Consider the following 14,725-nt stretch of genomic DNA (forward strand, 5'->3'; position numbering starts at 1 on the left):
AAGTGAAATTCTAGTTATTACTTATTAGGCTAATAGACTAAAAAATAAAAAATAAAAATTGAGGGTGTTAATAGTTTTATTTTTTTTAATTAATAAGACGAGAATGTTAATAGTTGATGGGTCAGTTTACACGTCTCCTATACAGCAAGCCCAAAAGCCCAAACCACTACTACTCCCTCGCCGGAAAACGTAGAAACGACGCCGTATGAAAGCTAAGCATTGCATTGAACTGGATTTGGTTTCTGCGTTTGTTGCGAAAGAATGAGGTTATCTCTCGCAGGGTTACGAAGTTCGTTGCCCTTTTCTGGGCTAATTAGGTAATTTTCACCCCCAAACTTAATTGTTATTTCATTCATTCATTCATATTATTATTTAAAAGTTAGGGTTACAAAATGTTATGTTTTTGTGTTCATCCCATGCCATGATTCAAATCAGTGTTGTTAATTTTATTTTTTGGTCAAGTAGCTATTGGCTAGAATTTCACTTTTAAAGTAAATAAGTGAGAGTACCGAACCTCGGTCCTACATATTACGTGCAATGTCTATGCCAAAATTGAGCTATGCTCACGAGGACTCGCGTTGTTCAATTTCTACTATGCTACATTGCTATAACATCTATGTGACAACACTTTGTACTATATAGCGAATCGTGGAACAATAATGATTTATTAAAATTCAACTATGAGCTTCCTTAGACATTCCTTGAATTTTTTGTGGTTCTACAAAAATAGGTTTGGGTGAAGAAAATCACTTTAGAGGTAAATAAACTAATCTCAAGGCCAACTTGATCTGACGCAAGTGGTAGATACTTGAATTTCTTAACAATGTGGTTAAGGGATCGATCTCTGGCAAGTGTGGGAAGAAAAAACATTTGTTGCGTGATATTGATCTCTAAAATGAATCTCAATATCTCACGAGATTAATATTCATAATTATAGGAAAAGAAACCCGAGTAATCAGATGTTGAAGTTACATGTTAGCAATTAATTTTCTCGTCAACTATTAAAATGTCTTATTTCATTATCTAAAACAAGAGTATGCTCCAGAGAACCTAGGCCATGAAAATTAATATATGGTTGGGTAGATTAGAATGTGGAATTTAGATTAATTTTGTTAAAATGGTAACTGAGGAAGTTCATTATTGCTTATGGAGTATGTAATTAAGACTTGTTTTTATTTTGCGACAGGCAGCTTGAGAAAGATGTAGAAACTGTGGTTAAGGTGCTGCAGCCTGGACCTTTGGGAATCATAGAGCATAAGTTTTCTGCCGAAGAGATTCGTAGTGCTAATGCTACCGTTGCTATAGCAGTAGCTAATTGGCGAAGAAATGCAATCCTTGAGGACAATAATCATATTTTGAAAGACTATATTCGCAAGTGATTGTTACAAGTTAGAATATTTCGACAAATCATTTAGATGAAATCAGTTCTGCCCTCAAATTGCCTTCTGTAATCATTTGTGATGGAGATGCTATGCTTATTTTCTCAAATATGTTTTCATTTAGATGTTTAATGTTGTAAATGTTGGTTATTGATGATAAGTTCGCTGAACACAAGTTGATAATATCTTAACTCGGGTAAACCAGTTACTAGTTATGTTTTACTATAATGACAATGGGGAGCGACTTGGTTTTTTTTCATTGGCCATAATGGTGCGGTTGCAAGTAATCATATTTTTTTCTTCAATTAAATTAGCGAATGTTTCAAACTCAAAAATTTAATAGCAATTCATTTGTACTCATTTTTTGTGCAGAATGAGGTAATAGTAAATTATCAGTACTTAAGTAAGTCTTGAAGATGATATGGATTTGAATTTCTTTTATGCTAGTGTGTTAAAATTTAACAGTGTCTGCTTAAGCTGTTTGCGTTTGGCATGTGGAAGAAAGAAGTTTTGCTTATTGTTATCAACTTGCTAAGTGTGTATTTGTTGTGTGTGCATTATATTTATGGGGTGTGTCCATGTGTTAACGTCCCACATTCAGCCACCTAAGAATGTGTAAAACAGACAGTAACACACTCAAATAAGAAACGATGCAAAACACGTCAAAAGTGAATTAAAGGGAATTTTACAAGGCCAAACTTTTGAAGAGAATATATTCATCAACAAGGGAGAGAACTCAAGCAGTTCCTCTATATTGTTTTTATTTATGGATTTTCACTATTCCACTTATTCAAAATGCATGCATCAAGCTAGTTTGAATTATGTTCGAAACAATCAGACTTTATTTACCTCACAACTGATTTCCCTTCGCAGAGGAAACTGCATAAAGCTTTCGGTGATTTTTCTGAGTAACAGAAATCAATGCTCTTTCGGCATAGTATAGGCAAAGTGGTTAATCCTCTTGAATTCTAAGATTCTGGTTTGCGTTATTTGAACACAGGAATTGACTTGTTAGATAGATGCATTGCTTTCCAATTATTTAATGCTACTGCTATTTAATAATAATAATAATTCAAGCTGTCCAAATTTGAATTTTGGCTTTGGCCAACTTTGATTTACTGCAGAATATTTGTAGAAAGTAACTCTACGTAAATGTAAACTGAACCTCTTCACCTAACAATTGTTCGCCCACAGAAATGAAATTCAAGTCTGGGTTCTTAACCATTTTGCCAATCGATAATCCCATTGGCTTGACCTCTTTATTTTGTAGGTATCAATTAGGTTTCTGTAAAATGCAAAGATTGATTCCATGATATAGGTAGGTATGGCCAGATGGACAACAAAAATCTTTCTCAAGAATTTTATTGTTTGTTGTATTTCTATAATTAAATTCAACTTGAGATTGCTAGTTACGTTGGAAGAGACTAGTTACGTTGTAAATTAAAATTTTACACTTTGTTTTTTATTAGGGTTCAAATTTTAGAGATTAGATCATAACTTCCAAAGTGAATGTTTAAGACAACACTAGAAAAGACTCATACGATCTTTATTAAATCGTTGAAAATTAATCTTCCGTAAATTTAGATCTAAATTGTCACATAGAGACGTACTAATAATTTTTGCATTAAGTTGCATGGTTAACAAAATATCTTCCGCACCCTACTATAGAAAGAAATTTCATTGATGTAACTGTGATTCATTTAATGAGTTTATCTTACTCTTGTTCAAAAAAATGAGTTTATCTTGTCTTGCAATAATTAGAGAACAATAACAAATAACAATAATGTGTTGAAGTTCAATTATTGTGGCGTGGGCATATACTAAACCCCTGAAAAATTTAAACGAAAAGGACCTTGGCATATGCGTTAAGAGAAGTAGCATAGAACACAAAAAACTAGTGCTAGGTCAGTTCTTGGCATCACAGAGTGGGGACTGTGTATTCCTCGACAATTTCTTTTGCTTTTTGCACCCCACCGTAAACTTTAATCACATTTCTTAGAATATCCCACTTATATAAATGGATAAATTCCAATTTTTCTTATGCACTATTTCAAATTTTTACCAAAGCAAGCCATGTCTTGCTTCCATAATACAGTAATAAGGGTCTAGAATTTCTAACAACTACAAGTGATTTTCCATTAGAATTTGAGTTTTGGTGCTTAGAATCTGAATTTTGCTATTGAGTTTGATGCTAGCATATCTCATATATATATATATTTTTGGATTTTCACCACCAGTATCCAATCAATTGGACCGTTTAATCTGGTTGGGAGGTGTGGTTCTAGCCCCCTTCCGATCGCAGTTGCGGGAATCGAACCGTGGTCCTCCCTGCCAAGTTCAACGTCAATCACTACTGGACCAACTAATGAGATCCTCATATCTATATGCAGATCAAATCTGGTGAAATTTAATATTGCTTGTGTTAAATCGTTTCAATTGTATTGCACAAAGAACTGTTGGCAACTTGGAATGTACTGTATTACTCTTATCAAATTGTATTAGTTTAAGAAAGCATTCAAATTAAAGAACTCTTGATGAATAAGTTTCTTTGCTTTTTTGGGTATATGACGAAGAAGTTTCATTAAAAGATTACGGCAAACAAGTTTTGCACCATATGCACAAGTTTATTTTTACCGGTGGATCAACAAATCTCACCGTTAGATTAAAATGTCACATCACATCTCATTTAATTCAATTGTGAATTTTATTGATCTAATGATAAAAATAAGTTTGTACCTGATGTAAGATGATGAATAATTTGGCAAGTTACCAAACTATCGTTAAGTAATAAAATAATTTGTATCTACATGGATTGTTCTAATTTCAACTAAACAATTTAATCGTATTAAGGAGGTAAATGCAAGGGATATGTTCAGCATATATTTGGATTATAAGACAAATTAGTAAAATTGGTGATTTCAAATAGATCAGAGATGATTAGGTTATTCGAATCCCCTTCCTTTTCACAATCTGGTAAAGTGGCTCTTCATCAGTGCTGCGCGAGGCGCAAGCAATATCTTGTAATTCCTTTGAAATTCTTCATAGTGGTGGCTTAATTGGAACACGTAATTCTTCAGTTTTCTCTTCATTTCTAATCACCGAAACTTCTATAGCGATCATGTCCCAAGATAATCACTCGATCCATCCTATAATAAACATATCACAACTACATTGTCTGGTTATGGTGATTTTGATCTGAATTCAAAGTCTTATGAACATAGTAAATATTTCTTCAACTTCTTGCTGACTCAACTAAAACAATCCTAAATTGACTATATTTGACTCAAAATAATCCTAAAAGACACAAAACACGAGTTTATTTGTTTTTCTTTTACTCAAAATAGTTTGTTTTTTTTCATAAGAAATAGTTTTTTCTTTTAGATAAAATGACTCAAAGTAGTTTATTTATTTTTGGGTGGCTATTATCACATCTATACTGAGGAAGTCACCCATTAATATATTACTAGAAGTGGGCAAATAGTAAAACTAAGATCTTACTTGAAAAGTTAATAATAAAGAATAGAATAGAGAATACGCGGCGCATGTATTGAATTTCATCTTATATTAGTAAGTAGGGAGATAGGTGGCGTGGCGGAACTAAATTTTTTTGAAGGGGTCAAGCATATGCCTTAAATATAATCTCAAATGAAATCTTTATTGATCATTAAAACATGTAAAGCATTACTATATTTTATACGAATAATCAAGTAGAATAAACTAAGCAAATTAAAGAAAAAAAAAATTAAATCTAGAAGATTTCATCATTGTTGCAATGTCACTTATTCCTGCAACGGAGTTACATTACATCTCCTAAAGTTTTATTTCATGGTCATGGCCATTTACTCACCATTTCCTCTAACTGCGATATAAGAGTTGTTGCAAGATGTGTTAAGAAGTTTCACATCAGTTCAGTTGTGAGATGATCTGAATATGTGTTTATAAAGTAGAGATAATTTTAACCTTATAATCCGGTTTTGTAGGATTGAGTTATGCTTAATACCTAATTATAAGAAGTTGGAACATCAAGACCCACAATTGGTGTTTTAGGCCAACAGAACCGATTCCAGTTGATCTGGGTACTGTGGTTTCGGGGTGGTGGTGTTGGAATTAACTTAATAATTTAATTATATAAAACATGTTCAACAATAAAGATTAAATCTATAATCTTACTTTAGTGTGGAAGCCAAATAATCATATGAGCATGTATATAAAACAGGATCCACGACATGTTGATTTATCAAAGAACGGTATTAGGAATACCTGGATGACGAATCCATAAGATAAACACTCCTCAAACACAAAGAAAGATAACCGGATGACGAGCACCCGTTGGCTTGTGGTTCTTCCTCAACCGGGACTTCTTATGCCCTAAACACTCTTCAGATGGGGAGAAGAGTTAATATGCGGTGTGTCTGGTATATTGAGGACCATAACCTATATATAGTGTGATTACCAATTAGGGTTCTCATTATTCCAAAATGGGTCATCCTGACATCCACTCATATATTGAGCTCATATCCAATTAATTAATTAATTTCTAAATAGAAATCTAATTTAGCCTTTTAACTTTATTTGATCACTTAATCAATTAAGACTCCTAATTGATAAATAGCTAATATAAAAAACTGTCTACATTAGCAAATTAAGATCGAATATATTTGTAGTTTCCATAATTCATAAAGTACATTATTTTGCGAAATATGTTGTTTTTTTTAGTATTAACCTCTAATTCTCAGGGGAATGAGATCCTGATAATTTAGAGTTCGGTCGCAAGGTAAATAAAATTTAACCAAAAATTGTTCATGCTAGAAATCGAAATTGGATTCTCCTGAACGATTCGTCCTAGGGGAAGCTCATTAACCACTTCGGTACTTTCTTTTGATCTGTAAACGTTTCAAATGTATTTTTGTTTAGTGATGCTCTGTCCCTGTCCATGTTTGAGTTAAGTTACTTCATGCATTGTTTAATATTTCTGGCAGAAAAACTATTACTGATTTTGATAAACTTCAACTAAAATTAAATAATCTCACTTAGTAGCCGCAAAACTCAAAATTTGATTTATTTCTCTTTAAACAAGTGAAGAAAAACATTACATTACATATACAAAAACAAAGAGTAAGTTTCTTCTCCTCAAAAGGAAAAACAGAGATAAATGCAAAGTACAAACATGGCAAGAAAAAGAAAATCTATACAGAACCGCACCAGTGCGGTGCGGTTCTCACATAATAACTGAAGTAGTAGTAGCAGTAGCAGTAGTAGTCATCAACTTTGCTCAAAGGATTAGGACAAAACAAAATCACTAATCATTTGATCAAGTGAGAATAAGTTTTTGCATAACTATAACCAAATAGCTCTAGCCTTTAAAAGCAATTGAGAAAGCTTATTTTGAACATTGAGACTTATAACTTCATCAGTACCACCTACAAATTGTTGTCCTATGAAAACTGCTGGTACACTTGGTCTACAACCAAGCTGAAATAGTGCTCTCTCTAATTGATATCCATTTGCCATTTTATCAATCTCAATAACCATAGGTTCAGCACCAAAACCTCTTATAAGTGCTATCATAGTAGGATTCATGACACAAGTACTTTTGCTGAAGATCACTACTGGTTTGTTTTCTGTTAATGATGCTAACAAATCCATTTCTATGATGTAATTTGGTTGCTAGAAAAGGTTATATGATGGTTTAAGTGATTTTTTGTTTGATTTGGTTTGTGGAAATTTGAGATTATGAAGAGGTGTATTTATACCAGAATGGATTGTTAATTGTTTACACATATAGAAGAATAAACATCTAGAAAAGAATAAACCTTAAAGTTATGTCATGAATGGATTCTCTAAACCCACACAAGTTTGCACAGTGAGTGAAAGTGAACTTCATTTCTATATACAAGTGTTTGATTCCTAGATAAACTTTGAAGGTAGGAAAATTATGCCATTTCACTCAATATGAAAAAGGGTTAGTTAGAATCCCAGAACAATATGTGTTTATTGGTAGCATTAGTCCATCCAAAGCCCCTTTGGAAAAAAAGACTATTTAACAAATCAAGGTATGCCAAATGGGTTGACACGTATGGACGATGATCTTCTACTGACACTTGTTGTGATTTGGATTCGAATCTATAATATTTTTATTGGAAGATTATACGTAAATTTTGTGACAATTTTTTGCTGCGATTTATGATTATCTCTGATATTATATGAAGCGATGTTTCTTTAATCTAAACTTTTAGGTTACACAAAAATATCAAGATTCCCAAATTGTCTTTTCTAGATGTAATGACTAATAGCACATGTTTGTGGGGATGGATGTATCCAACCCAAATTCTTGGCTATGTTAGGCAATAGCCTGCAGCCACCCTCATTTGCAGTTAGTTTCCTTGGAATATTAATTATTAAGTACATTCAATTGCAATGAGCATTGTCAAAAATCAAAATTATTCCAAGATTAGGCTAAATCATGTCAAACATTTTTCTTGTGCTTGGAATTTATTTCATCATGGTCTAGATAGAAGTATTCTTCAATCTAATGTAACTTATGTTGTAATTATATTACAATATACAAGGATGCACCAATGTATAATGTATTAAGAAAATTAAGTCTCATATTGAAATGATAAAAAATCTGAAAAGAGTTAAAAAAAAAAATGCCGCTTATCACCTGTACAAGTCAAATTTCGTACAACCTGATTCGCGAACACCCCTATTTATAATGATAACTTACTAACTTAGACTCAATTTAGAAAATATAATATAAGACTTTAAAAATGTTTATAAAGTGAAGCTAAATCCAAAGGTAATTTAAAAAAGAAATTGAGAAAAAATTATCATTAATTAAAATGACGATTATTTTACAACCGTCCCATGTGAAAATTGAATATTATCCCTTAAAGTTATAAGATTAAACTCTTCCCGTCACCATTTTAACAAATTAATAAATATGTCACATGTATGCACACTAGTATAATAAAAGGTTATTATAAAAAAAAAAGTATAATAAAAGGTTAATATATGTCACTCATGACTGCATGCAGTTAGTAAAATTAAAACTGTCTGATTAAGAACAAACTGTTCCTAATTTACGATCAAAAGATTTATATTTTAGAATATTAAAACTGAGTTAAAATCCGACCGTCTGATCAGTATACTAATGGAATTGAAAATTGGATTTTTCTTTTTTTTTTTAATATAAAAGTACATGAAAAATTGACAACCCTCTGTTTTTGGACAAGACAGAAACTCAATAATATAAGCCTGGCTGAGGCTGTGGTTTTTCACGGGGAATTTGGTCGGTAAGGAGAGTTGGGTTCATCCAAACTTTAATCAAGTAGCAATTTTTAATTAATTTGAGATTCGGACCAAGTTAATAAAATGCCAAATTCCCAAAGTTGAATTGAAAGGTGAGAAAGAAAAGGAGGATAGAAAATAAAAGATCTTTGTTTCTTGAGTAGATGCTGAATTAAAGGTTAACTATATATGGTGCATAATAGCATTTGCTTTTTACTACTTTAATTAGGTGGATGGATGGTCCTTGAATGATATAATGAAAAATCTTAAATATATAGTGGCCACAATAGAGGAATGGGAAAAAAAAAAAAAAGAAAAAAGAAAACGCTAAGGTTGGTACCACCACTGAATTTACCATTTCTTGCACATTGTACTACTACATTACTAGAGAGCAAGATACTTGGAATTGGAACATTTTTTGTACTCCAATATGCTTTTAAGGCTTTATGAGTTTCAATTAATTTGTACATTGTAGCCTATTTGATGATTTTTATTGTACTACTATGTTCAATGTTCACATAAGGGACATTGTGGGAATGTGCTACACTGTCATAGTACTGTGGAAATGTGCTGCTGCTATTTACTCCATTGTGTAGAGCATATTATTTTCACTGAAAAAAGCTAGCCACTTATAGTCGAAATGCGCCTGAATCAGTAGTCAATTTGATATGTAACTAAATAGATAAAAAAAAAACATCGATTATTCGTTGCCATTGATCGTAGGCATAAGATATTTTTAAGATGGCAAATAGATTTTTAAATTCACATATTTTACAGTCACTCTGTGTTTTCTAATGTTTGTATCTTGTTAAGTTTTAATGTTATAAATTTTCTTTTAAGTGGATGAAGATTTTCCAAACACATTTGTTTCAACCTAGTCGTAATCCTCTTGGAATTATAAAAAAAAAAAAAAATGAAGAAGAGAGTACCTATTTATGATTTTTCTTGCATATATAATAAGATGGGTTTGCTAAATCATTTGGTCACTCGTGCATGTGTGGACCTCTTGGGCTAACCAGAGCGAGTACTAACAAAAACATTCATGATGAGATTTTTTTTTCCATCCTATTCATTTTCTCGAGTGCCTTACGAATTTACAAAAACACTCTTGTCCGCTACTTAGATAGTAGATACATACACCCCCAAAACACTCTATCATATTTGTTTTTTTTATAATATCCGCTACTTAACTAGCGGACAATATTTTTCAAAAATTTCTCAGTTTTATAACATTCACTGCTTAAGTAGCGGAATGTTAAAAACGAAAACGCGTAGGGCGCGCGAAAAGCAGGTAGAGCGATAAAAGAAGATCTCTTCATCGATTACCTATAGGATAAAAAATATTTACATAATATCTATCAATAAAATTCTCACACCGGCATTCATTTTTGCGAATAAGAATCAACTTCTTACTTCTTAGTAAGTAAATAAACCACCCTATGCAATTTTGATTAATTTAAGAAATTAAAGAATATCATGATCAACATGTTAGCAAATGTTGTCATTGTTTCAACAGAACTATGGTTAAATGGAAATATAGAAAAAGACGATTCCTTTGTTATTATCTAAAGAAATTTAAAAAATAAAAAAAATCCACAATAGCTCACAATATCAACGCAGTCTAGAATTTGCATCAATAAGGATCTTACTTTTTGGTTAGGCATTATCAAATGGCCAGATAGACAGATAACATTAAAAAAATGTAATTTTCATATTTAGAAATTATTCCTAATCTTCTAGCAAAAGAATTTTCCACGTGCCTACAACTCATTGAAACAACCCTATTTATTTGGCTCCTTGTTTCAAATTCTGTAAAGTCAACTATGTTTCATGATCAAATTTGAATAAATGGCTCAAACCTAAATCAAAGGGTCACTTGATCCTTATAATTGTGTTTCATGAAACTCCTCCAAATCCGACACACAACACAAGTATCAAATCATGGAATTTTTTTTTGGAATAACATTTTAAGATAATATGCATGGTTCTCAGTAATGTCAATGTATTGTAGGAAAAACAATAGAGACATTTTCAATATTAGCCACACATAAATTTAAGGGGAAACAATTAGTATTGATGGATGCTACAACTTTAATAGAAAAAAATTAAGAAGATGATAGTTGTTATATAAGAACATTTCAAAGTGTGTATAGCTCATTCAGCGTATGTTTGGATATGCGGTTGGAGCTTCATTTTGACATCCCGAGGTAATATTGGCGTGAAAATAGAGAAGCTATACATTACAACTTCTACGTTATCGTGCTTCAAGTCATCCACTAAATAATCCATGCACTAAGGTAATAAGATTGAGCGTGACAGAGTGTATTGAAAAATAAATAAATTAAGTTCACATTAAAAAAAATGTAAGCAAAGATAACAATGTTCTAATTGGTGTGAATCCATAATCACATTTCACTTTAGAATTAGTGTCATTCTCTCGAAATGTGATAAACTATATCGATCACTCTCAATTTCATTACTAAGGCGTAGATAATTCTTAACAATATCATTGTACATCTATACATTATTGATTTGATGCATCAATGTTAATTTATTTTTTGTATTAGGCTGCATAATGACTTGTGAGGTCTCAATTTTGACTTCTTGGTTCTTCTTTCTCCATATTGGATAAGCCATATTATCTAACACTTGCACTCTCGTCTAACTCTTGAGTCTTAACTTCTCATATTCATGTTGGCATAACGTCGGCCTTTTTCTATTAGTGTGGACTTTGGCCGACGCTAATACCAATTTTTCTAGTAGTGTCAATATATTACTCTGATTTAACTATTGAGCATGCATGTTAAATTTGGACAAAACACACATGCACCTCTAAAATAAGACTGTAATTTGATAAAATCTTATATTATGACTTATTAGTATTCTTGAGCTACTTCAAGAGCATATTAAGGATATATAGATATATATCTTTTTTTAATTTGCATTGTCCAAAATTATGGTAAGAAAAACTTTAGGTCTATTTCTTCAAAAATCAACCACAAATCTTTATTAATAATGGTCAAGAAAAACTATATTGTACTTCGAATTAAAACTCAAACGCGTGTTTATCAACTTCCTTGCGGCTACCAATTGAGTTGTACTCATAAGACAAAAAAAAAAATACTTCATCCAAGAACTACATCACAAATCTTCATAAACAATCAAAAAAATACATTTTTGCAATCCTACCCTGATGCTTCATATTGTTAAGTTGATTCATAACTTATCAATAATAAACAAATATATGATAATTGTACAAGTCAAACATAATTCTCAACAATATTTCTATGGAAAAAATATAAAAGTTTAAAAAAAGAACATGATCATGAATTAGATTTGCTCAATATATATATATATATATATATATATATATATATATATATATATATATATATATATATATAATAAGAAATATTTGTATAATTAAACCTCAAAGTTGATTATGTGATCACCTATACGATAGAGCCTCGTTTTGATAACGTATTAATTATGAAATAACCAAAATTTTAAGTATAATACACGGTAAAATATAAAAGAATGAAGATAATGGAGAGAAAAAAAAAGTGGAGTATGGCATTATACTCTTCAATTTCAATGTGGTGAAAACCCTATTTATATGATAAATTCAATAATAACTTTCGCGGGTTGTTGAGAATGGACTTGCCTTGGGAATGTGTCGGGTGCGTTGGAAGTGTAGAATCTTCTAGTTATCTCTTTTTGCATTGTCCGAGTGCTATGAAGGTGTGGTATGAGGTGTTTCGGTGGCTTGGTGTGGTGGTTGTCATTCCCCCATCTCTTTTTCTACTTTTTGAGATTTTTAGAGGATCCGCGAGAAATGTTAAGCTCCGTCAAGGTTTCTTGATGATATGGCATGCAACTCTTTGGTGTCTTTGGAAGACGAGGAATAGTTCTATATTTGCAAACGGCACCATTTGTTCCTAAGGTTATTGTTGATAATATCAAAGTAATGAGCTGGAAATGGTGTTTAACAAGGACGAATGTGTCTCCTTGTTTGTTTTATGAATGGACATGAGACCCCGGAGAATGTTTACTTCGTTAAGTTGGTGCAGTTTTTTTGTTTATGGCTGCTGCAATGTTCTGTTTCGTCATTCTCCCGGAGACATATAGACATACTTAGCCGTACTTAGTTATCAAACATGGCGTTTCACTGTTTGTGTTTTATCGTTTCGTTACCAATAGAATGTGAAAGCTTTACATAAAATCAACATCCACAATATTCATAATATTCAGAACACCAGGGATGCATAGTATATATTATGCATGCAAAAGTAACACAAAACCAGAAAAGTTAAAGTAACTAATGAAACGGAATATTTTGTTTCATATTAGTTGGCATGAGTTGTTACTTAACATTTATTTAGAAAGATTGTTAGTATCAATTATTGATTTCCTTTGTTCAGAGTCAGTGCTTTTGTTTAGCCTTAGATTGATTTACTACCTTAAATAGGTCCATTGATTGTCTCATTGTACAGATATAAATTGCTTGTCATTGTACACAGAATTATTCAATTCAATAGAAACATCACAGTTGTTTATGCCATTTCAATATGGCATCAGAGCACGGTTCTGATTCAGTGAATGAAATAGAGACAGAGGTGGAGAAGAACGATGCCTCCAACAAAACAAAAACGTCTTCCGCTATCACAAATACATCACCCTACTATCTCAGTCCCTCTGACAATCCAGGAACGCCGCTCGTGGCTGCGACGCTCAAAGGCGCGAACTATCGCAATTGGGCACGTTCCATGAGGATGGCACTTCGAGCAAAAAATAAGTTGGGTTTCATCGATGCAACGATCAAGAAACCTGCGAAAACAAATCCAGATTTCTACAATTGGGAGAGAGCCGATTCAATGGTCATGGCGTGGATAATTAACGCTGTAGATCCAGTTTTACATGGAAGCATCTCTCATGCATCAACTGCAAAAGATATATGGGAGGATCTGGAAGAGAGATTTGCTCAAACTAACGCTCCAAGAATCCACCAGTTATGGCGAATGTTGTGTTTAATGGAGCATGAGCCAGACATGACTGTGACAGAATATTACACCAAGTTCAAAAGCCTTCTTGATGAATTAGGTGAGTTACAGCCACTTCCGGAGTGTACCTGCGGTGCATCTAAAGAGATTCTGAAGAGAGAAGAAAGTCAACATGTACACCTCTTCCTTAGAAGCCTTAACAATGAGCGATTTGAGCATGTTAAGGCAACCGTGTTGAACACTGAACCTTTGCCTCCGCTACGACGTGTCTTCAATCACGTCCTCAGAGAAGAGGCCAGGATTACAAGTGAAAGATATAAGATGGTTGCGGTCAAGGGAGAATCGGGAGCATCTGCTTTTTATGCTCCAAATCAAAATAGGCTAAGAAGAGATGGACAGAAGTCAAAATGTGATCATTGTGGCAAATCCGGTCACTTTAAGGCAAGTTGCTTTGAGATTATAGGCTATCCGGAAAACTGGGGCACGCGAAGGACGCAACGTTATTCAAGAGATAATGGAGGACAGTCCAGAGCTCACCATGCACATGTTACTGAAGGTCAAAGAGAAGAGCAAGAAATAGTGCAGGGGCGAGCGTTGCATGGTTCGCGTGTGATGTGTCATGACTCTTTTGATGCTGGTAATGATATGTTGTGCAAGGATAAAAAATGGATCTTGGACAGTGGTGCATCACACCACATGACTCCTCTCTTATCCTTAATGAGAGGGGTAACCAAGATCGAGAAACCTTTTTATATCACTGTCCCTACAGGGAATGCAGTGTTAGTAGAGAAAATGGGGATCATTGATCTTAGCAAAGACATAACTTTGCACAACGTTTTATTTGTGCCTGAGTTTGATTGCAATTTGATTTCAATATGTCAATTGACTAGTGATTTAAATTGCTTTATAACTTATCATCCTAACCATTGTTTGATACAGGACCTTGTCACGAAGAAGAAGATTGGTTTAGGTGATGTACATGGTGGGGTTTACGTGCTGAGGCAACAAGTTCAAGGGTCAGCTTTCAAGGCTCATCATGAAAACGAAACTGCTCTC

At 32.9% G+C, this 14,725-nt stretch overlaps 2 protein-coding genes across 2 annotated transcripts; one reads left to right on the forward strand and one right to left on the reverse strand.

Annotated features, from left to right (window-relative positions):
- The first annotated feature begins 162 nt into the window (after positions 1 to 162).
- Positions 163 to 1,638, forward strand: LOC123889990. The gene is made up of 2 exons (XM_045939526.1): positions 163 to 317; positions 1,187 to 1,638. The coding sequence occupies exons 1-2, from the start codon at positions 262 to 264 to the stop codon at positions 1,377 to 1,379; spliced, it is 249 nt and encodes an 82-aa protein (XP_045795482.1). The 5' UTR covers positions 163 to 261; the 3' UTR covers positions 1,380 to 1,638.
- A 5,078-nt stretch (positions 1,639 to 6,716) lies between these two features.
- LOC123889125 (monothiol glutaredoxin-S6-like) lies at positions 6,717 to 7,025 on the reverse strand. The gene has a single exon (XM_045938347.1). The coding sequence runs from the start codon at positions 7,023 to 7,025 to the stop codon at positions 6,717 to 6,719; it is 309 nt and encodes a 102-aa protein (XP_045794303.1).
- Positions 7,026 to 14,725: the final 7,700 nt, after the last annotated feature.

Source organism: Trifolium pratense, linkage group LG6 (assembly GCF_020283565.1).
Source record: "Trifolium pratense cultivar HEN17-A07 linkage group LG6, ARS_RC_1.1, whole genome shotgun sequence".
Taxonomy (NCBI): Eukaryota; Viridiplantae; Streptophyta; class Magnoliopsida; order Fabales; family Fabaceae; genus Trifolium; species Trifolium pratense.

What these genes read in the sequence shown, in the direction of transcription:
- LOC123889990 (XM_045939526.1), top strand. Translation starts at nt 262, where the DNA reads ATGAGGTTATCTCTCGCAGGGTTACGAAGTTCGTTGCCCTTTTCTGGG. An exon ending in CCCTTTTCTGGGCTAATTAG is followed by an intron (nt 318 to 1,186) that starts GTAATTTTCACC and finishes ATTTTGCGACAG; the next exon opens with GCAGCTTGAGAAAGATGTAG.
- LOC123889125 (XM_045938347.1), bottom strand. Translation starts at nt 7,025, where the DNA reads ATGGATTTGTTAGCATCATTAACAGAAAACAAACCAGTAGTGATCTTC.